Source organism: Nyctereutes procyonoides, unplaced genomic scaffold (genome assembly GCF_905146905.1).
Source record: "Nyctereutes procyonoides isolate TBG_1078 unplaced genomic scaffold, NYPRO_anot_genome, whole genome shotgun sequence".
NCBI classification, from domain to species: domain Eukaryota; kingdom Metazoa; phylum Chordata; class Mammalia; order Carnivora; family Canidae; genus Nyctereutes; species Nyctereutes procyonoides.
Window position 1 is genome coordinate 8984953 of NW_026575145.1, and position 27198 is coordinate 9012150.

Genomic DNA, 27198 nt, shown 5'->3' on the forward strand with positions numbered 1-27198 from the left:
GAGAGAATCTTAAGCAGGATCCAAGGCTCAGTGTGGAGCCCAACTCGGGGCTCAATCTCAGGTCCCAGAGATCATGATCCGAGCTACAACCAAGAGTCGGATGCTTAACCAACTGAGCCACCCAGGTGCCCTTCAAAGTACTCTTTGAAAAATGAATATTGTGATCAAATATATTTTGGAAATCCATCCTTTTTTGTAGATTTGTTTTTAAAGATTTATTTTAGAGGGAGAAAAGAAAGAGTGCATGCACAAGTGAGAAGGGGAAAGAGAAGGGCTTGATCTTAGGACCCTAAGATCATGACCTGAGCCAAAGGCAGACACTTAACCTGACTGAGCCACCCAGGTCCCCCACTTTTATAGATTTTTAATGCACATTAAGGGCATGTTACAGGTTCTGAAAAAAAAAAAAGATCAGATCAGCCTAATTTTGTTTAACCTAGTATTTTTTTTAAAGATTTATTTATTTATTGAGACACATACGGGGCGGGGGGGCAGAGACACAGGCAGAGGGAGAAGTAGGCTCCACGCAGGGAGCCTGACATGGGACTCGATCCTGGGTCTGCTGAGCCACCTGGGCTGCCCTTAACCTAGTATTTGATCACAAGATTTTTTTTTCCCCAGAAATACAGCACACATAAATCAATAATCTAGGGTACCTCTAGGAAACTTTTTTTCTTGAAATTTGGTAACATGTATAGCAAAATATAATCTTGGTATAAAGACAGGTCAACTTGAACTTTCTCCATAATTTCTAAAACATTTTTTCTCTTTGTTCTCAGATGCTAGCACTGATAAACTGAACCACTTTTAATCTAATTCAGCCTGTAACTAGGCTTATTTTGCTAAGATACCTGATGAAATAATCTTATTTTTAAAAATTCATAGAAATATAAACTTAAAAACATCCCAACTTTTACCTCCAGGGACGCCTGGGTGGCTCAGCAGGTGAGCATCTGCCTTTGGCTCAGGGCGTGATCCCGGAGTCCCAGGATGGAGCCTGCTTCTCCCTCTGCCCGTCTCTCTCTCTCTCTGTATCTCTCATGAATAAATAAATAATAAAATCTTAAAAAGAACAAAAACAACTACCTCCAAATTTTACATTTAAAATGTGTAGTTTTGGGCAGCCCTGGTGGCGCAGCGGTTTAGCGCCGCCTGCAGCCTGGGGTGTGATCCTGGAGACCCAGGATTGAATCCTGCATCGGGCTCCCTGCAGGGAGCCTGCTTCTCCCTCTGCCTGTGTCTCTGCCTCTCTCTCTCTCTGTGGGTCTCTCATGACTAAATAAAATCTTTAAAAAAAAAAAATAAAATGTGTAGTTTCTTGGGGCAGCCGGGTGGCTCAGTGGTTGAGTTGGCTCAGGGCCTGATCCTAGGGTCCTGGGATCTATTCCCACATTGGGCTCCCTGCAGGGAACCTGCTTCTCTCTGCCTGTGTCTCTGCCTCTTTGTGTAGCTCTCATGAATCAATAAAATCTTTAAAGTAAAATATGTAATTTCTCAATGAACTTAAGGCTTTCTACCTGTTAAGAACTGGAGAAATCTTCCCTTCAGTTGCTCATTAAAATCAGAAGATACTTTTGTGAAAGGCTTGATAAACCCTAAATATTGGTAGTCTGCATACTATATCCTCAGTGGCTTAAAATGTCTTTCATTTGTCTCTACAATCCTGAAAAATAGCCTATGCCAGATGAGTCATTATAAACATGAATTTCTCAATTAACTATTAGAGATCCTATGGCTTGCTGGAAAAGAGGAGTAACTATCTTATAGTAATTTATACCACTTGTCTTCTGCACATGCAAAATTGCCTTCTTTTTTTATGTTATTTCATCCATAGGAATTCTTTTCTTGTGTGAGTAGTGTGAATAACTACATGTTCAGCCACTGGTTACAGAAGAAATGTAAATTAAAACAATAAATGACATTTCAACTTTATTAAATCAGCCCCCAACTTCTTAACCCCCAAGCATCAATCAGCAAAAAATGTGAGGTTTTGACACAGCTAGTTGGGGTACAGGCTGGAAATCTAAGACAATGCTAGCTGCTTAGTCAACATCCACTTTCCCCTTTTCTAACAGAACCCCATTTTTGGCAGCAGTGGCAAGGTACTCAGCTAAAAAATCATACTTTCTAGCTCTCTTTACAATTAGAAAGTGTTATATAACACTGCCAAATGATATATACGTTGAGGATTTCTTGTAATATTTTGCTCCCCTGATATAGAGAACAAAAAGGAGTTATCCTTTCTGGAATGAGGCAAGAGATAGAACAACCATATCATGACTAAAAAGATGAAAGCTACATACTAAAATTGAAAATCTGGATGTAGCCCAGGGCATTTAAGATATTGTAGAGCTGCTGCACCAAGTCCTGAACTACTTAAATCACAATTTTTATGAAACAAAAATCCCTAATTTTTAAAACTTCAGTTAAGGGGTGCTGGGGTGGCTCAGTTGGTTTAGCATCTGCCTTTGGCTTGGCTCATGATTCCAGAGTCTAGGGATGGAGTTCCACATAGGGCTTCCTGCTCAGTGGGGAGTCTGCTTCTCCCTCTGCCCCTTACCCCACTCATGTTCTCTCTCTCAAATAAATAAATAAAAATCTTAAAAAAAATGATTTAAGAAAAAGTTTTGTGTAATAAAGCATTTAAAAAGAAACATATTGAGCTTAAATGGAAAACACTGGATTGGATGCCTAGGTGGCTCAGCAGTTGCGTGCCTGCCTTTGGCTGGGATCCTGGGATCCAGGATCGAGTCCCGCATCAGGCTCCCCGGGAGGAGCCTGCTTCTCCCCCTGCCTATGTCTCTGCCTCTCTCGCAACCTGTGTCTCTCGTGAATAAATAAATAAATCTTAAAAAAAAAAAAAACACTGGATTAATTTTGTTGCTATGAAAACATTTGTCGTTTAATCAAGATTATCGTCTAATACTAAGGACATTTATGCACTGTCTTTTGTTCAAGAGTCAAACAAGATTTTATTTTATTTTTAAGATTTATTTATTTATTTATTCATAGAGATGCAGAGAGAGAGAGGGAGAGGCAGAGACACAGGCAGAGGGAGAAGCAGGCTCCATGCAGAGAGCCTGACGTGGGACTCGATCCCGGGACTCCAGAATCATGCCCTGGGCTGCAGGCGACGCTAAACCGCTGCGCCACTGGGGCTGCCCCTCAAACAAGATTTTAATAACCAAAACACATTCTCAATAAGAGTTTATTATTAACAATGAAACAGCACCAAGGATCTAAGTAAAATTTCATCATACAGTTTCTGTACAGGATGTTTCACCAATAAATGGCACTCAATTTGTCTTAAAAGCATGTGATTACAGAAAACGGTTTAAACTGTTCATCAAAAACTGGCTGGTTAGGATTTTCCAAAGATACTTCAGATACTCAATACAATTTATCTTCTGAATGTCAACTTGAGATGCACAGGTTAAGATGAAGAACCTTCAAGTAAGTTGAAGATGTGATGCAATTCTCACTTTGTTGTCACTGTGCATCTTCAGACTCTTGCTGCCTTCATCACAAGTATCTTCTACCCCTGAGAGACCAGCTACTTCAAGATGGTTCATCGGCTAAATCACGTTGGTCAAAATACCTAGCAAAAAAATAATTTAGTATATGCTTAAAAATATTAATAGCAATTCTACTTATAATAGCAAAACACCACAAATAACCCAAACACACATTAATAAGAACACTGGTTGAATAAACTATGGTACATCTATACAGTGGAAGACTGAAGCTTTTTATAAAAGCATTTTTTTTTTAATAAAAAGGAATGAGGAAAATACACTGCTATAGTGTGACTTCTGGATTTATTAAGTGAAAAAAAAAAAGGTACAGAACCGTATTTTAGTAGGCTACCTTTTGTAAAGATGTGTGGAAATGCAGATATATTTATATATACTTGCTTATCCTTTTAAAAAGAAACAGTTACTAGAAGGATAAACCAAAAATTAATAATAAAATGGAAAACTACAGAAGAGAAAAAGGCTAGAGAGGATAAAGATAGGTTCTAAAATATTTTAAATGTACCCTGAATTAAAATTTTAACTTTGGAACAATGTATTTTAATTACAAAAGAAGATTAAATAAAAAAGAAAATCACCAAACCTGACCAAATGAATCTTCTCATATGTTAAGTTGCTGGCATAACCATTTAAGTGATCTTAAATGTGATGTTCTGGTATATGTTCCTAGTGAGATATACGAGAGACAAAAAGAACTGCAAAGAATTCTTAAACTGATGTTTTACTATAAGAAATACTGTTAGTGCATTTATTCTGAAATAATTATGTACATACTGTAGGATAAAGCCAGTAATCGTTAATGTTAGAAACCAGAATTTTCAGCAGAGGAGGAAAGAAACATAACATTAAAGAAAAATGGTGTAATCTTAAATTAGGACTGAAATATCTATTTGAACTCATGATTTCATTTTTCTCATTCTAAAAAAAATACATACTTCCTAGCTCTAGTTATTGAAAAGGCCTAAAGGCAATAACCAACTTAATAATAGCTAGCTTCCTCAATGTCCAAACCGTGGGCTCTAAATACCATTTCCTACTTTAAAAGAGGAATCAGCACTCCTGGAAAAAAGACTGATTCCAGATCTGGGGCCAGAAATGTCTATGATTCCAACATACCTCAAAGTAAGAAAGCTATAAAAGACCACCAGGGTTATATAAAACAAAAAGCATAGGAACTGACCTGATGGGTTCCTACTAGCCAAAGATGAACAATCTGAGCATCAAAAGGAATAATGACTGCAATATCCTTTTATCTGAATGCAGTGATCAACATCACAATTCTAGCATTACGTGCCTCCTGATGTGCGTAACAGCACCCATAGTCTTGTCAAACAAAAAGACACTATATATAATATAATATAATATAATAATCAAGCCTTCAGACCAACCTACCAGCTTACAGAAAATATGGGGGATAGATGAACACATCAAACACCATCATGAAGATAAGATATAGCTGTCAAAACCAAAATGTGGGAAATTTTACAAGTCAAAGGACTGTTTCAACAAATAAATGGCAAAGAGATAAACCCAGGAAATTGATGGGGACATTCAGGAGACATATCAAACTAAAGTAATGATTGTATTTTACTTGGTTCTCAATTTCATTTTTTTTTGTTTTTGGGGTTTTGTTGGTTTTTGTTTTTTTTTTTAGCAACTTTATTTTCCGTCAACTTTATTTCCACTTTGCCTTTGTGGAAGAGCAGCTTAAGAATGCTCAGTGGTTGTTCTTATGCATTCAGTGGCCTGAGCAGTGGGAGCCACAGACCAGTCTTCAGGGACAGGCTGAGCACTGTCCTGTGACCAGTCTGTGACTTCAGGTTGAGTAGCAGTGAACTCAGGAGCTGGAGCAGTCCATTCACCCTGCAAGTTCTTCTTGGTCACAGCCTTTTTAGCAGTAGCCTGCTATTCCTTTTCAATGTCTTCAGGTTCTCTGTAGAAGCAGAGATCAGGCATGACTTTGCATAGGTGTTCCCGGGAAATGGTGCCACACATACACAGAACTTCCCAGGCCAGTATCCGCCACATCAGACCAAGTGAGTGAGCTCCCTTGCTGTTGCAAGTGATGGCACTGTCCATATTAGTGCAGAGGAGAGTCTGTGTTACACAGAGTGATGGTAGGCAGGTTAACATAAGACAGTTCTGTGAGAGGCTGTGGTCAGCCCTAGGATCAGTAACCACCAGAAGTCTTGGCTCCAGGAAGGCTGTCTGGATCTGGTTAGTGAAGGTTCCAGGAGTGAAAGGGGCAGCAGTAAGGAGTGGCTCCAGTAGCAGCAGCAAACTTCAGCACAGCTCACTTGTTAGTATTTCTGTCTGATTTGACGCTGACATCAGCCGAGTTTTCACTGGCAACAATGACATGAGCTGCCAGCAGAAGCTTCTCCCAGCTTCTCTTCCAATTTTTTTTTTTTTGAAGTAGGCTCCACACCCAGTGTGGAGCCCAACATGGGGTGTGAACTTCCGACCCTGAGATCAAGAGCTAAGCTGAGATCAAGAGTTGGACACTTAACCGACTAAGCTACCTAGGTGCCCTGCTTCCGGTTTATGATGTAGATCCTATCACTTTTCTCTTTGTAGATGTACTGTTCCATTTGGAGGTCACGGTTGGTGACACCTTAGTGGGTTCCTGCTGTAAGGAATTTGAGGACATCCTACTCCTCCATTTGCAGGACATCAAGGGCTCTGGACATTGTGAAAGTTTCTCTAAGTTACTATGGAAATGCAGAACCACAGCATATGGATGGACCCCTTCCCTGGGTAGTGTGGAAAGGGAAAGGGTTAGACCCCTATTTGAACAATTCAAATATAAAAAGACATGTTGGGGACAACTGAGGAATATGAAACATGAACTGGGTATCAGATAATATTGTGGAGTTGTTATTAAATTTATTTGGTGTGATATCACTATTAGAGTCACGTTTTTAAAAGGTCCTTGTCACTTAGATATACTCAAACAGGAGAAATGACATGTCTGAGATTTGTTCAAAATACATAAACAAAAAAGATGAGACAAATGAAACATTCTGGTAAAGTTAATAAATGTCAAACTTGGGTAATGGATTGCTTGGGGCAGGAGAGGGGGGAAATGTTATTCTACTACATTCATAAGTACTTGAAAATCTCCATAAGAAGCTTAAAACATTTTTCATTGGTAAAATAATTAAGCTATTAGATAGATAATGGCTATTAGATCCCATTTGAATGGAATTCTAATCATTTGAGTAGGTATTTATATCAATTAGTAGTTTTTGCTTTTAAGCTATCAAAACAATACCAATAACCAAAAATACAAGAGACTTATAATATCTGATACTTATATTAAAATGACTACTGCAAAGAGTCAAAGCCTATGTTATCTTTTTTCAAACTTGCTGGAATCTTCTGCAAGTCTTCTTGTCTTCCTTTCTTTTCTTTTTTTCTTTCTTTCTTTTCCCCTCCCTCCCCTTTTCTTTTTTCTTTTCTTTTTCTTTCTTTTTTTATAAGACAGTGCATGCTGCATGAGCAGGGGCAGTGGGGGGTGGCAGAGGGAGAGGGAGAGAGAATCTTAAGCAGGCTCCATGCCTGGTGTGGAGTCTGAACCAGGGCTCCATCTCATGGCCCTGGGATCATGACCTGAGCCAAAATCAAGAGTCACATGCTTAACCAACTGAGCCACTCAGGTGCCCCTCTTCTGCAAATTTTCTTAAGTGAAACCTATGGTCTAAGAAAATTTTCTAGCCTAGAACTTTTCTTCCATTTTTATGTAACGTTTTGAGGGAAAAAAAGAACCATGACCAATACACTTAGATATATTTTTTTTCTCACCATTGCACATTATAAAATATCAGTCTGATGATATAAGTCTCTGGTTCCACTCAGTACTAGTTTACTGAACCTTAATTACTTCATGTTTCTGAACCTGTGTTTTCATCTGTGAAAGTAAAAGAAAAAACTTGGGAGTTGCAAGGATAAAGACCCAGTAAACATAACACTTAGGGCTCTCATTTAATCCTTATTACCAAGAGATCTGATAGTTTGGTATCAGCATAGTCCATAGCTCAGCTCTGGAGCAATGCTGCCTGGTTTTGGAACCTAGCCCTACAATTTACTAGCTTTGTGATGGCAGGAAAATTATTTTATCTCTTCCTGTCATAGTTTCCTCATCTGTAATTGATAATAGCACCTATCTCCTAAGAATTAAATGAGTTTCTATTATGAAGCACTAAGAAAAATGATTGACACAAAATGCCTAGTTAAGGCATTAATTATCACCAGTAGCATAATTATTGTAGATTGAGAAACTGTATGTTGAACACGTGTGTACTCTGAAAAAGTATCTTGTTTGAGGAAGGACAATGGACATAGATCATTTACCTTCTCAATATTTAAATATATTATAAAGCTTTAGAAAGGTATTGGCATTAGAATAAAAACACTGTACAAAAAAATCAAGTCCAGAAAGAGACCTAAAATAAACATATGTGCATGTATATGTGTAAGTATAATACATACATATGAATTCAGAATATGAGAACATTTTCAGATAAATTCAGGTGGAATTTCAATGTAAGAAATGGAATCAAATGAAATCAAATACATACTAAATGAAAATAATGTCCTAACTGAAAATGAGTAAAGAACACAGAAAATTAAAAAAAAAAATTTAAACAAAATGAAATGTTCTCTACCCTCATGGGTAATTAAACAAATGCAAATAAAAATAATTTGTAATTTTTATTATTAGAATGGAAATATTTATATCAACTGAAAATACCCAGTGTTGAATGGGAGGTGGGCTTTCTCACTGACACTTTCATGAATACAGAAAAGTAGGTATTTCTGGAAGGCAAACTGTTAATAAATATTTCAGTTTTAAAAGTACATGCATGGGGCAGCCCGGGTGGCTTAGTCGGTTTAAGGCCAGCTTCAGCCCAGGTCGTGGTCCTAGAGACCCGGGATCGAGTCCCACGTCAGGCTCCCTGCATGGGGCCTGCTTCTCCCTCTGTCTGTGTCTCTGCCTCTCTCTCTCTCTCTCTCTCTCATGAATAAATAAATGAAATTTAAAAATAAATAAATAAATAAATAAATAATAATAAATAAATAAATAAATAAATAAATGTACATGCATGCCCTTCAACTTATTTCCAGGAGTTTGCCCTAGGAAATAATAGAGCTGTAATTTATAAGAATCTATACTGCAGCATTACTTATAGAGAAAAACTAGAAATATATGGAATTGTAACGCATATAATATTGTTTTCTTACAACTCAATTTCCTCTGCTTGAAAATAAAAACAGTACTTTCCATTAATAACACTATTATAAAGCAAGGAGCCAAGGACTACTTACCTGCTAACCAAGCAAATTAATAAATTCAAAGCAGGAACACGCTCATCATCTTTGCTGTCCTAAAGGAAAAAAAAAGAAAAGAAAAATATACAGTGTCCTCCTTAATATTTTTGAAACAAATTTCCTTTTAAGATGTAAAACATGAAAATTTGGGACATGGTTGAGTGTCTGCCTTCAGCTCAGGGCGTGATCCCGGGATTCCAGAATGAGTCCCACATCAGGCTCCCTGCAGGAAGTCTGCTTCTCCCTCTGCCTGTGTCTCTGCCTCTCTCTGTGTCTCTCATGAATAAATAAATAAAATCTTTAAAAAAAAAAATGAAAATTTTATTAGATAATAATAATCACATGGAAGTAGAAAACCTTAAAGAAAAAGTAGAAAACTATAAAATTAACAACACTTGAGAAACATCTGACATGAACTTTTAAAGAAAGGTCCTCAACAAGGAAAAAAAAGAAAGAGTTGAAGGTTCAAAGAGAATAACTTGGGGGAGAGGTTTTTCCTGGCTCCAGGTAGGGAGCAAGAAAAAACCCCTATGTCCTAACTGCATAGTAATGAAAACTATATAAAAATATTTTTTATTTTAAGATTTCATTTATTTATCCATCAGAGACACACAGAGAGAGGCAGAGACACAGGCAGAGGGAGAAGCAGGTTCCATGCAGGAAGCCCGACGTGGGACTCGATCCCGGGTCTCCAGGCCCTGGACTGAAGGCGGCGGCGCCAAACCACTGAGCCACTGGGGCTGCCCTATAAAAATATTTTAAAGAACTTACAATTGATGAGTGAAATCCTGGCTTCTAGCATAAGACATATCAGAAAATACTCCAGCAGATCAGGGTTCTCAATTATGATGGAGGTAGTGGCTGAACTATACATTTTATAAATGGTCTTACAGAGTATGAAATTTATTTTTTGAAATTTATTTTTATACATTTCAAGGTATAGCCACAATAAACTACTGATAAGGTTATGACACAGATGTCACATATTAATTCAAACCTGGGACACACTTCCATGACATTAGTGTACTCAACTCTGTGTCAAACACTATATGGAGCAAAGCTGAATAAAACATATTACCTGCTAATAGCAGAGAAGATGAAATATCTGTATTAACTTTAATGAAAGGGAAAATGTTTTAAGTGCTCATAAACAAAGAAAAACAGAGGATGCAGAAATTCTTGTTAATTGTCAGGATCGGGGGATACCATAGAAAATGATGGGATATGAGCCAGATTGTGAAAAGTAAATGGTATTTAGATGCAGAGTGGCAGAATGAAGAGGCACTTCTATAGACGAAATAAAGTCTAGGAACAGAACATGGGAAATATTTACTGAGTAGCAAGTACATTTTGCTTGGAGTGCAGGCCACAGAAGCTAGTTTGGTCTCTATCAGGGCTGTTTAACAAAGACATTTTTGAGTAGTCAATAGAGAACGAGTATACATTCTGTGGAAGGGATAGGAGCGATGAAAGAAAAAAGAATCCCAAGTGGACTTAATCTGGCATAAAATTTATATTGTGATGCTGCAAGCATGAATTAGTGAAGCGTCTGGAGAAATTCAAAACAGTCATCATGCCAGAGACTTAGTTGACCAGTCTAGTTTCTTGTTTTCCCTTACTCTTTAGCAAAGGAAGCTCACTTTTACCTAGGCACACTGCCACCCAGCTAAAAGCAAACATTTCTCATAGTTCCTTATGGCCCTGTGACTAAATTCTGGCTAAATGAGCTATAGATATAGCCAGATGTGCTTGCAGAAACTCTGGGAAGCTCTGTTAGAGGAGAACTTTCTCTTCTTTCTAGTTCTCATAACTTTCTCTTCTTTCTAGTTCTCGAATATAATGGCTGAAACTCCAACAGCCCCCATGGACCATGACATGAGCTTGACAACAGAAGCCACATAAGACAGAACTCAAAGGCCTGGGTTACTGCCATCTTGGTTTGTTCTGTCCACCTACAGACATCCTTTATCTAAGAGAAACATTTCCATTTTATTTAAGCTACTGTTATTTTGGGCTTTTAAAATTTTTTTTTAAATTTTTTGAAATTATGTGGCCAAATCAAATCTAATCTTGACTAATAAAATATTCCACATTTTCCTATTTCAATGGAATCCTTTTTTATCACCACATAAATTGATGAGCGCTTTCAATGTGAAATAGTAAGTTGTAACTTACCACTAGGAGCCTTACTTCAGAGCACCTTCTTGCAAGCTGCCGAATCAGTGAATGAGCCTCAGGTAATAAAGGTTTTTCAAGACAAGCCAATAAAGCATAAAGCCACCTTCCCTAAATAGGATTTTAAAAAGTAGTAAGTAGCAAATACTGTACCATAAGTTTAACTTATTTTTTAAAATGTCCAAAGTTGCTCTGTTTATTTGCTATAAACAAAATCATGTAACATTAACTGTATTATGTTTGGATCATTTAGATAGCCAGCTGATATCTTTTCTTTTTACTACAGACACAGATCATTGGACACTTCACAATACCTTTAGTCCTAAAGAGTTCATTTCAGAGATTCTTACCATAATTGAAGTCCTAACTCATAGGTAGAAAACTACATTAAGATGTGAATAAATCCTTACAAAAATTAAGATACATTTTTTCCTTTGTCCTTTAGGCAATACACAAGTAATTTTATAATGCTATCCTTTGCCCCTGTGTTTATACAAAGGAACTATACTCTAGATGAAATAACGTTCTGAGGGACACTTGGATGGCCCAGTCAGTGGAACATGGGACTCTTGATCTCAGGGTTGCGAGTTCAAGCCCTATGCCGGGTGGAGAGATTACGTTAAAAAAAAAAAATCTTTAAAAAATTATGAAAACATGTTTTGATACTTCTATAAGTACCATGGCAAACTAAATCTATCCCTATCCCCCTCCCTTTTTTTTTTTTTTTTTTTTAGTAGGCTTCATGCCTAATGTGGAGCCCAATGCAGAGCTTGAACTCACGACCCTGTCACTGCTGGTTTATTCTTTCTTTCCTGAAACTCTGTGAGAGTATAATTATAGATATACCCCCAGGACCCAGTCTAGAGTTGGAACACAATAGGAGCTTAATTAAAATATTTGTGGAATGAATGTTCCATTTTGGATGCACCATAATTTATTTAACCAATTTCCTATTGTTGAGCACTTATGTTTAATTTATTGCTGTTATATAAAAAGTAGTGTGATAAATATCCTTGAATGTAAGTTTTAGAGCATCTCTGATTTCTTGGGCTAAATTCTTAGAAATAAAATGGTGGTATCAAAAGGTATGTATATTCACACATAATATTTCTGAGATATAATCAGTAAATTGTATCCCAGAAAAGTTGTATCAAATTGTATTTCCACCAGCAGTGTAGATGACTGAGTTTATTCTGAGCAACACATCACTTTGGAGAAACCTAAAGAATATTAAAACAATGTTTACATAGCAATTCATGCAACAAACTAAATTAGCTCCTTAAGCTACCCCAAATCAGTAACACTTTTCCTTAAACAAAAGATTCACATCTAGGTTTCTTTTATAAATAGTAAGTGGAATTCTCTTCTACATCAAAAAAGCTATTTTACATTTAAACTTGACTCAAATTTTTGAGGCTACATTTACTATATATAGCTGGCATACAGGTATTCAAATGGTGCTTAAACCTCTACTGACTAATATGTATTTATACTGAGAGGCTCCTTTTCTCAAAGTCAGTGAGCACAATGAGGCAATAGTAACATGTAAAAAAACTCAAAATAGCTGAAGGTAGGGATCCCTGGGTGGCGCAGCGGTTTGGCGCCTGCCTTTGGCCCAGGGCGCGATCCTGGAGACCCGGGATCGAATCCCACGTCAGGCTCCCGGTGCATGGAGCCTGCTTCTCCCTCTGCCTATGTCTCTGCCTCTCTCTCACTCTCTCTGTATGACTATCATAAATAAATAAAAAAAAAATACAACTTCACTTAAAAAAAAATAGCTGAAGGTATTCTTTAATACCTTCACATCTGGATGAAAATATGCTTATATTTCTCAAAAACAAAAATTAAGTAATCCCAAGTAAAGACATTTAAAAAAAGAGATCCATTTTACTTTTGCCAGTTTATGACAGGCAAACTTTGTGATACAGGTTTTCACTTTATACACTGATATTCTCAATAGTAGAGTTCTGGTAGTATGGTTAATTGGATAGAGGAAATGAACACTGTTGATTCAATGTTAGACTCAAAGGATTAACTAGGTTAAAATTTAGTGAATCAGTTGTCATTGGTTCAGAAACACTTCAATAGTTCCTCTGGCAAATAAAGACACTTTTTGGTAATACACTCTCTCTAATTAACAGGAAAACCCAAACATCAATGGGTAATCCTCAGATGATTAAAAAAATAAATTAAAAAAAATCTTATAACACAAAGAGCTAAAAAAGATAAAGGAAGAGAACAGGTTAGGTAATATTGCTAAAAGATCATTATCAGAGAGAAAGAATGAATACAGAATTTAAAGTTCAATATCCAGATGCCAATGAATAAGTAATATGAATATGAACAAAGTTATCTGTTGGAGGTATCACGAATATACCAACAGTGGAAAAAATATTGTTTTACTGATATTCAAGGAAATACAAAGTACGTTTACTTTGGAGTACTACTATAAAATCACTGAATTTGAAAACAAACAGAAATTATAAATGTTAGATTGAACCATATCGAAGACTGATGATCAAATGTTTTTAACCTACAAAAATGGCAAATGCACATGGTTTAAATTAAAGTGGAGTTGCAGGGAAAAGTAAGAATCCTTTGCCAATGGCATCATTAACTGGTTCATTCCTTTTGGAAAGCAATCTAGCAGAATGTAATAAAAGCTTACAAAATCTTGATCCAGTAATTCTAACAATATCCTGAGAAAATAATTAAGTAAACTATGAAACATTAAGACAATGGAAATTATGTGAATTACATTATCATATAGATATATATATTTTATATATATTTATAAACATATTATATTTATAATTATATATAATATATACATAATTAAATTATAATATATATTATATATATAAATATATTATATGTTTATATAAAATGTGAGCTAAACCCAGAATGAGTTACACTATTTAAAGACATGTTTGATCAACTGAATCAAAAACACTGACTTTATCTACCTATTTATTTATTTTTATTTATTTACTTTTTAGGTAGGTTCCACGCCCAACTTGTGAATTTAAGCTATCATTCAGAGCTTGAACTTACAACCCTGAGATCAAGACCTGAGCTGAGCTCAAAGGCTGGATGCTTAACCATGGCTTTGAAATCCAATTCACATAAGATTATCAAATACCAGTAATAGCAAGCACTGTGTGCCAGGCATTACTCTAAGGACTTTGTATATAGTAACTCTTTGAATCCTCCAATAACCTACGAGCTGTTATTTGCATTTTACAGATAAGGAAACTGGAGCACATAAAGATTCAGTACTTGCTGAAGGGGACACATAATCCTAACTGGTGGAACTGAGATTTTCACCCCAGCAATCCAGCTATATACTCTTAACTATGCTCTACTGCTCCTCTATAGTTTTATATTCACAGCTCATTTTTCTCCTTCAACAATGGGTCAGTTTGGTGGGCATTACATAAATGAATTATCTGCTTAGTCCCCTAGTAAGAAATTTTATTATTCTTTGAAGTTAGATTTAATTTTTAGAAACATGTATTTTTTAACAGTTAAGGATGTTTCCAAAAGAGTGTACCTGATTCTCCAAAGCTCCCTGTGAAAGCCTAAGATATAATCTTTGCCCTCCAGAAACTTAGAGTCTGCTGGGAAAAATAAATACACCAACACTGCAATATAATGTACAAGTTTTTAAGCCTGCCACTCAGCCAAGAGGCTTAGATAAGTCACTTCATAAGTATAATGTTCATATTATCACTAGATTTTCATTTTTTGGTTTTATATTTTATTCTTTTAAATCTCTACTATATAACATATATATTTAAGTGGAAAAAAATGAATGTTTAAAATCACTGTTTCTGGAGCACCTGGGTGGCTCAGTAGGTTGAGCATCCAACTCTTGATTTAGCTCAGGCCTTGACTGATCTCAGGGTCAGGAGTTCAAGTCACATGTTGGGCTCCATGCTAGGCAAGGAGCCTACTTAAAAAACAAACAGGGCAGCCCTGGTGGCGCAGCGGTTTAGCGCTGCCTGCAGCCTAGGGCATGATCCTGGAGACCCTGGATCGAGTCCCACATCAGGCTCTCTGCATGGTGCCTGCATCTCCCTCTGCCTGTGTCTCTGCCTCTCTCTCTCTGTGTGCCTCTATGAATAAATTAAAACAAACAAACAAACACAACACACACACACAAAGAAAATGCATTTCAAATTTCTTTAAGCCAGTACTACTCAAAATGGGATCTCCAGACCAGATATAGTTGGTGACCTATTTGTTACTGGACTATAATGAGATAAGTTGCTTCTCCCAGAATATAAATCAACTCTTTAGTTGACTTTTTTCCAAGGAAAATCTTTCTCAATGAAGGAAGTAGTATGTTAATATGCATTCTACTGTCAATTCTTTATTTCACTGCAAACAAGCATAGTTTGCATTGTATACATAGTTATACATACAGTTATAACAGATATAATATACATGTATAATTACCTTAGAGGTATACTTCATATATAAAATAAGTATATATAATTTTGTCTACATTATGAAAATAAAAAGATGCAATACTACCAATTCTGGAGTAAAGTCTCTTTCTCCAAACCAATTACTCAAATATTCCAAGACACTAGTTACTGTTGCCTAAAGAAAAGGGGGAAAAGGGGGTGGAAGAAATGTATTAGTAATAAAACAAAGACAAATTCAACATAGGTTTCATTAAGTTTAGTTAGAAAGCAACTCTAATATATAAGATGGTCCCATTCTTTAGACTTCCAGAGAAAACTGTGACTATATTTAGTAATTTGGTTAGGTGGCTCACTCAGTGAGAAAAGGCTTTTAGGACAAATATTTTTATGTACTTTCAAGTATCAATATATTGGTTTAAATCCAAGGATTTAGTCTGTACTACTAATTTAGTTTATAAATGCCTGAAAAATTCCACATGCTCTTAAAAATGTCTTTGCATAAATACCTTTAAATTATTTCATTGAGTCAAGGTAAAAAATCTAAAAAGCAAGTTAGCTGGAGAAAGATCTGTTTTAAAACTATATAGATAGAATTTATTAAACTGTTAAAAATATTCTCTCACTTCTTCAAGTATAGTTGGACACTTAGAAAAATCACTCACTGAATTTAGTATGCCTACTATAGTATTTTTAATGCAAACAATCAAGTAAGTGAAACTATTTGCCAATATATGATTTACAACAGAGTGTGACCCTTAAAAAATTTATCTTCCAAGAGCACCCAATGCTATGTGAAGGCAAAACAATCAAATTTTTCATTTGCTCTTCAAATGGGTAACAGAAGGGCAGCCCGGGTGGCTCAACAGTTTAGCGCCACCTTCAGCCCAGGCGTGATCCTGGAGACCCGGGATCCAGTCCCACATCAGGCTCCCTGCGAGGAGCCTGCTTCTCCCTCTGCCTGTATCTCTGCCTCTCTCTCTCCTCTCCGTATTTCTCATGAATAAATAAATATAAAATCTTAAAAAAAATAATAAATGGATAACACAATTCTTCATCCTAAAGGAGTAAAGAAGCTTTTGATCCAAGAAATTATATGTATCATTCTTAATGGGATGTGTAGGACATCTGGCACTAGAAATAGCAATCTAACTTTAGTTTTATTTCAAACTCCAGAATCTAAGACTTAAAACTGAAATGTATACAACTGAATAGTTTAGCAACATAATTTAGTATGAGCCCTGGAATTACATCAAATTGGGATTAATCCCAGTGTTGCTGTTAGAACTTGCTGAAAAACCACCTGTAAGTCACTTAACCTTCAATTTTGTTTCCTAATCTATAAAAATTGGATGTTAATAATAATTCTCCATATATGGTGGTACTGGGGATTAAATAATAACTGTTAAAGAGGTTAGGACAGGGTCTTACATACTGAAGTATTCAATAAATGTATTCATAAACTCTCATGCACGTTGAAAACAAAAGTATACATAGACCCTTATTATTAGATGGATTTTACCTGATTCATTCTGCTAACGATACTAAGCAAGGGAGGAAAACCAATCTGAAAGAAAAATGAGACTGAAATTTACTAAATGGTATTATAAAGGGTGCTTCATTGTTTTCAAACTGGTGAATTTCTTACCACACCATTATTTAAAAACAAAAAATGAATAATAGGAAATTCCTTCATTACCCATTATAATAAAAACATTCCATCAACTATTATGTTGATTATTATATCAAAAATATGTTATATCAAAAAGTATTTTGCAATTTGAATATATAAATTTAAAAATAATGATGGGGGTGCCTGGGTGACTCAGATGGTTAAGCGTCTGCCTTCGGCTCAAGTAATGATCCCAGGGTCCTGGGATACAGCTCCGTGTTGGGCTCCCTGCTCTGCAAGGAGCTTGCTTCTCCCTTTCCCTCTGCCTGCTGCTCCCCCTGCTTGTGCTCTCTGTCAAATAAATAAATAAAATCTTTAAAAAAAAGACTTTAGTAATTAAAATGTTAAAGTATGAAATTTCTTAAACTGACACTATGATACCATTGATATTATGACATTAACATGTTGTATACACTTTTTCAAAATCTTCAGCTAAAGCTACTATTTTCAGGAATTAAGGGTACTTAACAGTGATTTTTTTTCAAACCTAATCTGATTCAATTAAAAAAGTACTTTAAAGTTTAATGCTGGGAGCACTCATTATGAAAATAGCACTGACGGAGAGAAAATTAAGAGGACATGCATTAACTCTGCCTCCTTAAATTGATCTTCCACATGATGTATTTGACATCTATATATTTTGTAATAACTAGCTAAATAAGTTTTGATTCTTTGTCAAATTAAAACACATTTTGAAATGTAATATCCATTAAGGGTATTACCCAAAAAAACAACAGATTTTAAAAGAAATGGGGCCAAATTAGTTCACTTATAGATCTGAATCTATTTATACCACACCACCATGTGTAAGAGCGCCTATTTTCCCAGACCTTGTTAACAAAGTGTATCAAATCTCTTTTGCCAATGTTATCTGAAATGTAACAGCTCAATGGAGTGATGACTTAACTTGGGCATCCTCTGATATAACAAGAATTCATATTTTTCTTTCTGTGAGCTATTTACATTCTTTGCCTTTTCTGTTTTAATTAGGTTCTTGGTCTTTTAGTGACTTTTGGAATCGTTTTTTGTTTTTTTAAGTAGGGTCCATGCCCCATGTGTGGCTTGAACTCATGACCCTGAGATCAAGACCTGAGCCAAAATCAAGAGCTGGATGTTCAACCTACTGAGCCACCTACGTGTCCTGATTTTTAGAGCTTTTACATTTTTTGGATGAATTACTTTTAAATGAGAAAAACACATATGGTGGGGACAAAAAGCCACTGGCCACATAATTTATGATTAGAATAAAGCCATAGGAAATTTAAATATATATCTTCAATACTTCATCCCCAGAATATGAATTCTAAGCATTTTTAAGCATCTAATTGTGTCATGTTTTCCTTTGTTTTCCTGACTACTCAAAAGTCATAACCCATGCTTAATCATTAAAAAAAAAAAACACAAAACAAAACCCTGAATTCTATCTAACTCAAAAAATTATCACATAACTAAAATCTAAAAGATATGAAGCCCACCTAAGAAGTCACAGTACATTGTTTCAGAAATCAGGCTGCAAATTTTTAAGTTAAAGAGCCAATTAGCTAGGCCATGGGTTGGCAAATATTTTCTGTGAAGAACCAGACAGTATTTTTGGCTCTGCAGGCCATACATTGCCTTACTCACTTATTATTATTTTAAAAACACTCTTAGCTCTACACAAAAACAGACTGCAGTCTAGATTTGGCCTAGGCTGTAGTTTGCAGAATCTTTGTATTAAATCATACACTAAAAGTAGAACGCTTTTTGTTTTGTTTATCCATATTATCACGTACCTGCACATAATCAATTCCAGGACCTTCACTTGTAGCTGGTCCAACAGCCCCTTCAGCGCATAACCTTTCACCCAAACAAAATTTTTTCCAGCCTTCTTCATCTTCGGATTTTGGCTAAAAGAAAAAAAAAAAAAAGAATTTACTTCTTTCTTTTAAAAATATTTTATTTATTTATTCATGAAAGACAGAGAAAGAGAGAGAGAGTTGGAGACACAGGCAGAGGGAGAAGCAGGCTCCACACTGGGAGCCCAATGTGAGACTCGATCCAGGGACCCCAGAATCATGCCCTGGGTCAAAGGCAGGTGCCAAACCGCTGAGCCACCCATGTGTGTCCTTTCTTTTTTTACACTTTATTGAATCATGAAAAAGAAGTGAAGTCCTCCATATTCCCACCACTTCAACAGAAATATAGTACCTGCTATGGGCTGAATTTTGTCCCCTCAAAACTCTTATGTTGAAGTCCTAACCTCCAGTATCTTAGAATGTGACTAGGGCCTTTAAAATGGATGTTAAAATCAGGCTTTTAGGGGGGCTTTCTTCCAATCTGACCAATGTCATTATGAGAAAAGGAAACTTAGGGGCACCAGGTGGTCAGTTAAACGTCTGACTCTTTGGTTTAGGCTCCGGTGGTGGTGACTTCAGGCCCCAAGTTGGGCCTCTGCCCCTCCCCACCCCACCCCTTGGCATGGGCACACTGTCTCTCTCTAAAATAAATAAATCTTTTTTTTTTTTAAGAGGAAATTTAGACATAACAAGAGGCAGTAGAGATGCTTGTGCACATAGATGAAAGACCATGTGAGGACACAGCAAGAAGATGGCTACCTGCAAGTCAAAGAGGCCTCAAGAGGAATCAAACCTACAAACCAACTAATACCTTGATCTTAGACTTCTAGCCTATAGAACTGAGAGAAAATAAATTACTCTTTGCTAAAACACCCAGTCTGTTTTGTTCTGGCAGCCCTAGCAAACTGATACAGTGCTCAAGTGTTACACATTTTGTGGGACGTGTTTAGTTTGGATCACCCTTTAATGGACACTGACAAACAAGGGTTTGTTCAAGAGGGTGATAAAGATGGAAACTGGTAGGGAAAAAAATGCACTAAAAACGCTTACAAAAATGAAGGATGTTTATACCAGGAAAGGAGATGGGATTACATCCTTCACCTACTTGGAAAGGCAGTCCAGTCAAAGAAAGAAAAGATTTATTCTACACTTCTAAATGCAGGACCAGTGGGGAGAAGCATTAACAAAACAATTTTTATTTGTACACAACACCTCGCACATTACTTTGTATAGATGTAGTTTTTCCCTCTGAGGATAAATAGCTTTCATAAGATTCTCAGGACAAACATGAGACCTCTGAAAGTGTAAAACCTATGTACTAGAGCACTGTATATGCCCTTTCCCTTTACTCCATTAGGTCAGAGACTATTTCTATTTTAGGTAACACTGAATACCCTGATTATTAAATATAGCAGGTGCTTTATAAATGATTGAATAAATAAGTAAATGTTTATATTTACATGGTTGCTTTAAATAAAATGTCAGAGTACTTTAAAAATTTTTCATTTTAGGGATGCCTGGGTGGCTCAGTGGTTGAGTGTCTGCCTTTGGCTCAGGTTGTGATCCCAGGGTCTTGGGATTGAGTCCCTCATCGGGCTCCTCACAGGGAGACTGCTTCTCTCTGCCTATGCCTCTCTCTCTCTCTCATGAATAAATAAAAATCTTTAAAAAAAATGTTTTTTCATTTTATTGTTTACATAATGTTAACTTTTGCCATGATAAACGTGCTATTGCTTTTAATACTCCACTGTTTTGATGGATCATAATTTATTCAATTAGGTCATTTACATTTTTGACAAAATTATATTGTTATAATGTTACTGATCCAGCTTCTTTTTGAATTAGTAAGCATGTCCCCAAAAGTCCTTATACTGAGCAAGAAAAAAATGTATCTACTTACCTACCCTCCTTCCCTCTGCCCCCTTTTCCCAGGAGGCCTCACAGCACAATGAAAAGCTTTACAACCAAACTTTGGTTTGAATCTTAACTATACCTTGTATGAGTTAAATGATCCTGGGCAAGTGATGTTAGTTCGTCTCACACTCTCCCTAGAGCAGAGCTTTCAAATGGTATGGAGAAGCAAGTAGAGTCCATATACTGAATCTCACAGCTTTCAACTTGTAGTCTAGGGCTATGCAAGCAGTCTCCTCCATTTATCCTAATGTGTCACCATGTAAAAGATATTAGGAAGCACTGCCTAGAGGAAGCTTCTAAAATCTGAAATCTATGAACTACCTGAAACTATGAACAAAACTGTGTGCCCTGTTGCACACAATTTTTTCCTTTGAAGATAAATAGCTTTTATTTGATTTTCAGGAAGATTATGAGACTCCCCAAAAAGTTAAAAGTATTGTCCTGGAACAATGTATACATCTCCTCTCCAACTCCCTTTTTTAATTCAGTAGTCCAGATATAACATATTTCCTTAAGTTGAAAATATATTTAAGCTGATAAAGCACAGAAAATACTACTTTTTAGCATGCATGACAAACTTTACTAGGATGTCACTGGTTTTGGCACCATTACCTCACGAGGAAAACCCAATAAGCCTTTATTTGATCTTTTTGTAAGTACTGAAAATGCATTTATTTTATAAAAAAGCAATGTCTAGAACCCTTAAAAGTTTATAGAGATCTAACAATTACCTATCCAAAGTCTCTCAAGATGCTATGAATTAAAACTGCCATAAAAATAACTTGCAGGGCAGCCCTGGTGGTTCAGCGGTTTAGCACCGCCTTCAGTCCAGGGTGTGATCCTGGAAACCCAGGATTGAGTCCCACGTCAGGCTCCCTGCATGGAGCCTGCTTCTCCCTCTGCCTGTGTCTCTGCCTCTCTCTCTCTCATGAATAAATAAATAAAATCTTAAAAAAAAATAACTTGCATTATTGATTCTATAAAGGTTTATATGATGGAATTGTTTTTATTAATGGTCAATGAAAAAGAACAAAAATAACATAGACTAAGTGAATCTTTAAAGACTGGTAGTAAATATGGACTATTTCAAATGGGTACACACTGTACAACTTAAACAAAGAAACTTACATACCATGGTCACGTTACTGTCTAACTGTTGTGATTTCCAGTGACTTCTATGTCTGATCACACTCTAAAGGAAGAAAAGTTAGGCAAGTGATCTTCAGAGAATGGATAACTGAAAAGAAATAAATTGTGCAATATCCTAGTAATCTTGAAACTTGGGGGGCAGCCGGGGTGGCTCAGCGTTTTAGCCCCGCCTTCCGCCCAGGGCCTGATCCTGGAGACCAGGGATCGAGTCCCATGTCAGGCTCCCTGCATGGAGCCTGCTTCTCCCTCTGCCTGTGTCTCTGCCTCTCTCTCTGTATCTCTCATGAATAAATAAATAAAATCTTAAAAAAAAAAAACACAACTTGGAAAACATGTTTCCAACTGTATTATGTCTCATGATTATAATTTGGTTAACTGATTCATAGATATTTTAACTTTATCCTTCAGAATAAGGAATCTTAGGGAGCCTAGGTGGCTCAGTTGGTTAAGTGACTGATTTTAGGTTTTGACTCAGGTCATGATCTCCCGGGTCATGGGATGGAGCCCTGAGTCCCAAGGAGGGGCTCCTCCAGACTGCAGCTCAGCGCTCAGCAGGAAATCTGCCTAAGGATTCTCTCCCTCTGTACCTCCCCCCACTCATATTCCTGCCTGCTTGCATGCACTTTCCCTCTCTCAAATAAATAAATCTAAAAAAAAGTATAATGAATCTTATTTTTCCAACTACAGTCTAAGAACAGAAATAATTCTTGAGGGAGAGAGGGGTTTAATTTTTATTTAAAATTCAATTAGTCAACATATATTACGTCATTAGTTTCAGATGTAGAGTTCAGTAATTCATTAGCTGCATACAATACCCAGTGCTCATTACATCATAGGCCCTGTTTAAAGCCCACCACCCTATTACCTCATCCCCCCCCAACCCCCTCTCCAGCAACCCTCAGTTTGTTTCCTATAGTTAAGAATCTCTCATGGCTTGTTTCCCTTTCTGATTACTTCCCATTCAGTTTTCCCTCCCTTCCCCTATGATCCTCTGCACTGTTTCTTATATTCCATATGAGTAAAATTAGAACTGTCTTTCTAATGGAAGGGGTTTAATTTGATTAAATGATTAAAGTACGCTCACCTGTCGAACAGATGAAAACTGTGCCACTTGTTGTTGTTGCCACTGAAGTGTGGGAGAATATCCTTCAGGAGCAGGTTGGCATCCTGAAAGCTAGAGATCAGTTCATAAATATTAGAATCAATGTTAGTGTTATAACTACAACCTCATTCCTCTGCAAAGTAAAAGCACAACCAAGATGAAGAGTAATAAAGTAAATGATTAAGGCTATCTAAGAAAGATACTGTACTCTCTCAGATGCCAAAAAGTAGGCCTTTCACTTTACTATTTATGTCCAAGTTTGAACATTAGGAAAAGATCCTTGTGGGGTCACTTCAATAAGAGCAATCTGGAATGGTTCATATTTGGAGTTTCTAAACTAAATAATCTAAATTATATGAGCCCTGAAGACGTAATTTTGTCCTACCTTTCTATAAGAAGACAATTATTTGAAATGAGGAGATATAACCCACATAAAGAATTTGGTATTGGCAGAATGTACTCAAATAATCTAAGACATTTGACTTTACAAAGGCTACTTCAGCTTCCTAAGACAGCACAATAGGTCAAAATACTGCCTTGAAATACATACTGCCTTGAAATAATAGTGTGTTTTTTAAAAGCTAGGTAGATAAGATATTCTCATCCATCAACTAAAAATTTCTGAAAATATGTGAAACATTATAGCATCTGAATTAAAATTTCATAAGAGGAAAAGGACCTATCACAATTTAAAAACTGCTGCTCTCCTTTGACCCTAGGTTAAATAATATGTCCTTAGAGAGACTTTCTGTGACAATTTTAATTGTCAACAGTACAATTGTAAACAAGTAACCTTGTTACTTATTGGTCACATACAGGTTAATTTTCTTCATATCAAGTCAATATAGGTGCGCCTAGGTGGCTCAGTGGTTGAGTGTCTGCCTTTCATTCAGGTCTTGATCCTGGGGTCCTGGGATCGAGTCCTGCATCTGGCTCCCTGTAAGGAGCCTGCTTCTCCCTCTGCCTGTGTCTCTGCCTCTCTTCTCTGTGTCTCTCATGAATAAATAGATAAAATCTTAAAAAAAAAAGTCATAATATATAATTACTTTGTTTGCTTGTTTACTCTGTATTCCTCAGGAGAATGTAAACTCTGCCAGGGTAGGGATTTTTGTGTCTCATTTTCTACTGTAATCCCAGGGCCTGGCACAACCTAGTCACTTCATAAAAAATATGCTGGCTAAATAAATGAACAAAAATATTCAAGGTGTGCAAGTAACTAGAAAAATGTAAGACACCTGAGTTTCTATTCTTAAAAAACAAAGCCCAAATTCAGAACATGCAATATTACACTAAATAGCATTAAACACCAATCCAAGAATAATTATGAACAAGACTGGAAAAAGGTTCCTTAAAAATAAAGAATAACGTAAGTAACCTATTTAGAGTCCTTTAGGATTGGATCACGGCCCTGAAGTATGAGGAGTCTCCACGAATGCCAGGGTTACTGGAAACCGCTCTGGGGGCAGTAAATGCCAACTGTCCTTTTGAGGGTAAAAGTCCAAGCTAATGTTCAATGTCTCAGGAAGTAGTCCAATCTTACATAAATCATAAAGATACTACAGGATACCATAGGAAGGCCACTGAGCTTTCCATTTGGTGGGGGGAGAGGGGGAGGAAGGGGAGAATCCCCTGCTGGGTAATAAAACTCACAGAAACATTCACACTTTGCTTCCTTTTCAACTTCTTTGGGTCAATTTGAGCTACCACAACATCTGGACATTGAGCTGCTTCGATCCTACAAATAAGTAATAAATGCAAGAAATGTGATTACGGCTGTGCTTTGTTCCTGTGCAGTAAAACGAGCGATCCATTCTACAGTTCTTCACGAAATCAGAAAAAAAAAAAAAAAAAAAAAAAAAGGAAGCGCAATGGACGTACTACACAAGGTTATTTCCGAAACCAACTGGAAAGCAAGGAAATCCAAAAGCACACATCTTGACACAGGTAAACAGAATCACATTCATAAAAACTCGCCCAGGTAAAGATGTCATCAAGTGATCTTGATTCGACCCTACCTCGCGTGAAATAGGGAACGGCAACAGAGGCGGGGCTTTATCACACTTAGGTAGGGGTCGAGCTGTGCCCGGGGGCAGAGCGGACGACCCGCCCACCCGCACGGGGCCAAATCACTCACTGGACCCGCCTCAGGTATTCCTGAGGCGTCCTCGGTGGGACGGAGGGATCAAAACTTTCTGTCAAGTCGCACGGTTCCACTGGCAACAGCCTGGGCATCAACTCTTCCACTGCGGATTCTGCTGGCATCCACGCCATGGTTTTTAATCCCGCCAGTCCCCCTTGGCGCATGCGCCAAGTGCAGGTCACGGCGCAGGCGCAGAGGTAGGCACATTAAGCGCGGAGTCTAAGGAGGCGGAGCTTAGGCCGTGTAATTGCGCTTGAGGAAGCCGGCCGGTTGTCCCAGACTAAGGGCTCGGGTGGTGTCAGGAGACGGTGAAGTTTAGTTCCTTGCAGAAGTGGTCCTGAAGTGTTTCTGCATGTTTCCCTCTGTTCTCTCTCCTGAGGCCAGGGGAAACACTGAGGATTAAGCTTTATGCATCTGCAGCAGTAAGGGATCCTTGGATATTTTTTGAATTAATGAACAGTGTTATTGTAATTACCATTTATTGAGCTCTAGATTTTTTTTTTTAATTGTCTACAAGAAATCCACTTCATTTATTTGAGCTCTTAAACCCCTGGTAGACATGTCACGTATGTTTTCCTCGTTTAGTTTTTACACCAACTCCTTGAAGTAAGTGGTATTATCCTGGTTCTGTAGGGGAGAAAATCGATATAAAGAAGGGTTAAGTACTACAACTGTGACTTTCACTCCCACAGTGAGACAGAGGCTAGAAGAGCCATTTCCAACCCAGATTTATCTGATGCCAAATGAATGAAAAATTGATTTTCCAGAGAAATTTCTTGTGCTTGGCTACTTGAAAGATCACTTTGTATTTGCTGGAAATGAATATTAGTCCTTGAGTAGCCATCACTTTCTTCTTCTTTCTTCTTCTTCTTCTTCTTCTTCTTCTTCTTCTTCTTCTTCTTCTTCTTCTTCTTCTTCTTTCTTCTCCTCTTCCTCCTCCTCCTCCTCCTCCTCCTCCTCCTCCTCCTCCTCCTCCTCCTCCTCCTTCCTCCTTCTTCTTCTTCTTCTTCTTCTTCTTCTTCTTCTTCTTCTTCTTCTTCTTCTTCCTTCTCCTTCTTGAGAGATCTCTTTGTTCAAATGAGTAGTGAAAGGATAAAGCTAATGCCAATACCCAAAAGTTACCATGATTAATCTTAGGGCCAATCTTGTGAGGTAGGTACTATTATCTCCATTTTACAGGTGAGGAAACATGTCAGAAATGGATTAAGTAACTTGTGCTGGGCGACATTCCAAGGAACAATGAAGGTTATATCTGATTCTTTCTAAAGAAGCTCTGAGTAAATATAATTGACTTTTATTTCCTAAGATCATGTTTATTTTTAAAGCTTTTTTTTTTAAAGCACTGCCTTTAGCTTGCAAGTAATTGATTTCAAAACCAGAATGTAACTTTCTCATTTGAAGATAAAGTGAGGACAGTTCCTGGGTTAAGACCTAAAGGAATTTGTGCTTATGAACAGTAAGTAAACAATTGGGAGACTCAGAAACACACTACTTGACTGCAGTCAAACTAGAAGGTTATTTGGTTAAAAATGTTACTGATTTAGTAATAACTTTGTATGGTGACAGAGGTGGAAACTACACTTATGGAGGTGAGCATTAAAAGTTTGTGTGTGTGTGTGTGTGTGTGTGTGTGTTTAACTGATTTTGGAAGAAACAAAGTTAAAGAGAAATATGGAAACTCTTGCCCCCAAACATTTTGGTAATAATAAAGAAAAGATTAGAAAACGTAAGTGATGACTTCATTTCTGGATTTTCTTACAATTTTTGTGGAGGAGGGGAAACTAATTTGTTAGCAATTTCCACCTATTTTTTGGATAAAACATAGGTAATTACCTAGAAGACTACCTACCAAAGGAACAATGCTTAATACTGGATTTCATGTATAAGGAGGTGGCAGAATTACACATAGATGAAGAA

At 36.9% G+C, this 27198-nt stretch overlaps 1 protein-coding gene and 1 pseudogene across 2 annotated transcripts; both read right to left on the reverse strand.

The window, feature by feature from the left end:
- Positions 1-1949: 1949 nt before the first annotated feature.
- On the reverse strand, positions 1950-25445 carry GEMIN2 (gem nuclear organelle associated protein 2). 2 transcript variants are annotated; one of them, XM_055309108.1, is made up of 10 exons: positions 25276-25445; positions 24792-24876; positions 23124-23213; positions 22023-22082; positions 18914-19027; positions 16992-17036; positions 15579-15647; positions 11040-11150; positions 8862-8920; positions 1953-3598 (listed from the first exon to the last, which is right to left on the reverse strand). In XM_055309108.1, exons 1-10 carry the CDS (start codon positions 25443-25445, stop codon positions 3559-3561), a joined length of 843 nt encoding a protein of 280 aa, XP_055165083.1. In that variant the 3' UTR covers positions 1953-3558. The 2 variants fall into 2 exon arrangements, with proteins under 2 accessions (XP_055165084.1, XP_055165083.1); XM_055309109.1 differs by lacking the exon at positions 22023-22082 and having other exon boundaries at positions 1950-3598; positions 25276-25421.
- On the reverse strand, positions 3605-8557 carry LOC129499417 (40S ribosomal protein SA-like; annotated as a pseudogene).
- Positions 25446-27198: the final 1753 nt, after the last annotated feature.

Coding starts and splice junctions, on each gene's coding strand:
- GEMIN2 (XM_055309108.1), bottom strand. CDS start 25,445: ATGCGCCAAGGGGGACTGGCGGGATTAAAAACCATGGCGTGGATGCCA. Junction 19,028..22,022: donor TAGACAGTAACGTGACCATG/GTATGTAAGTTT, acceptor TTTTTCTTTTAG/CCAAAATCCGAAGATGAAGA. Junction 11,151..15,578: donor GAGACTTTACTCCAGAATTG/GTAGTATTGCAT, acceptor AATCCTATTTAG/GGAAGGTGGCTTTATGCTTT.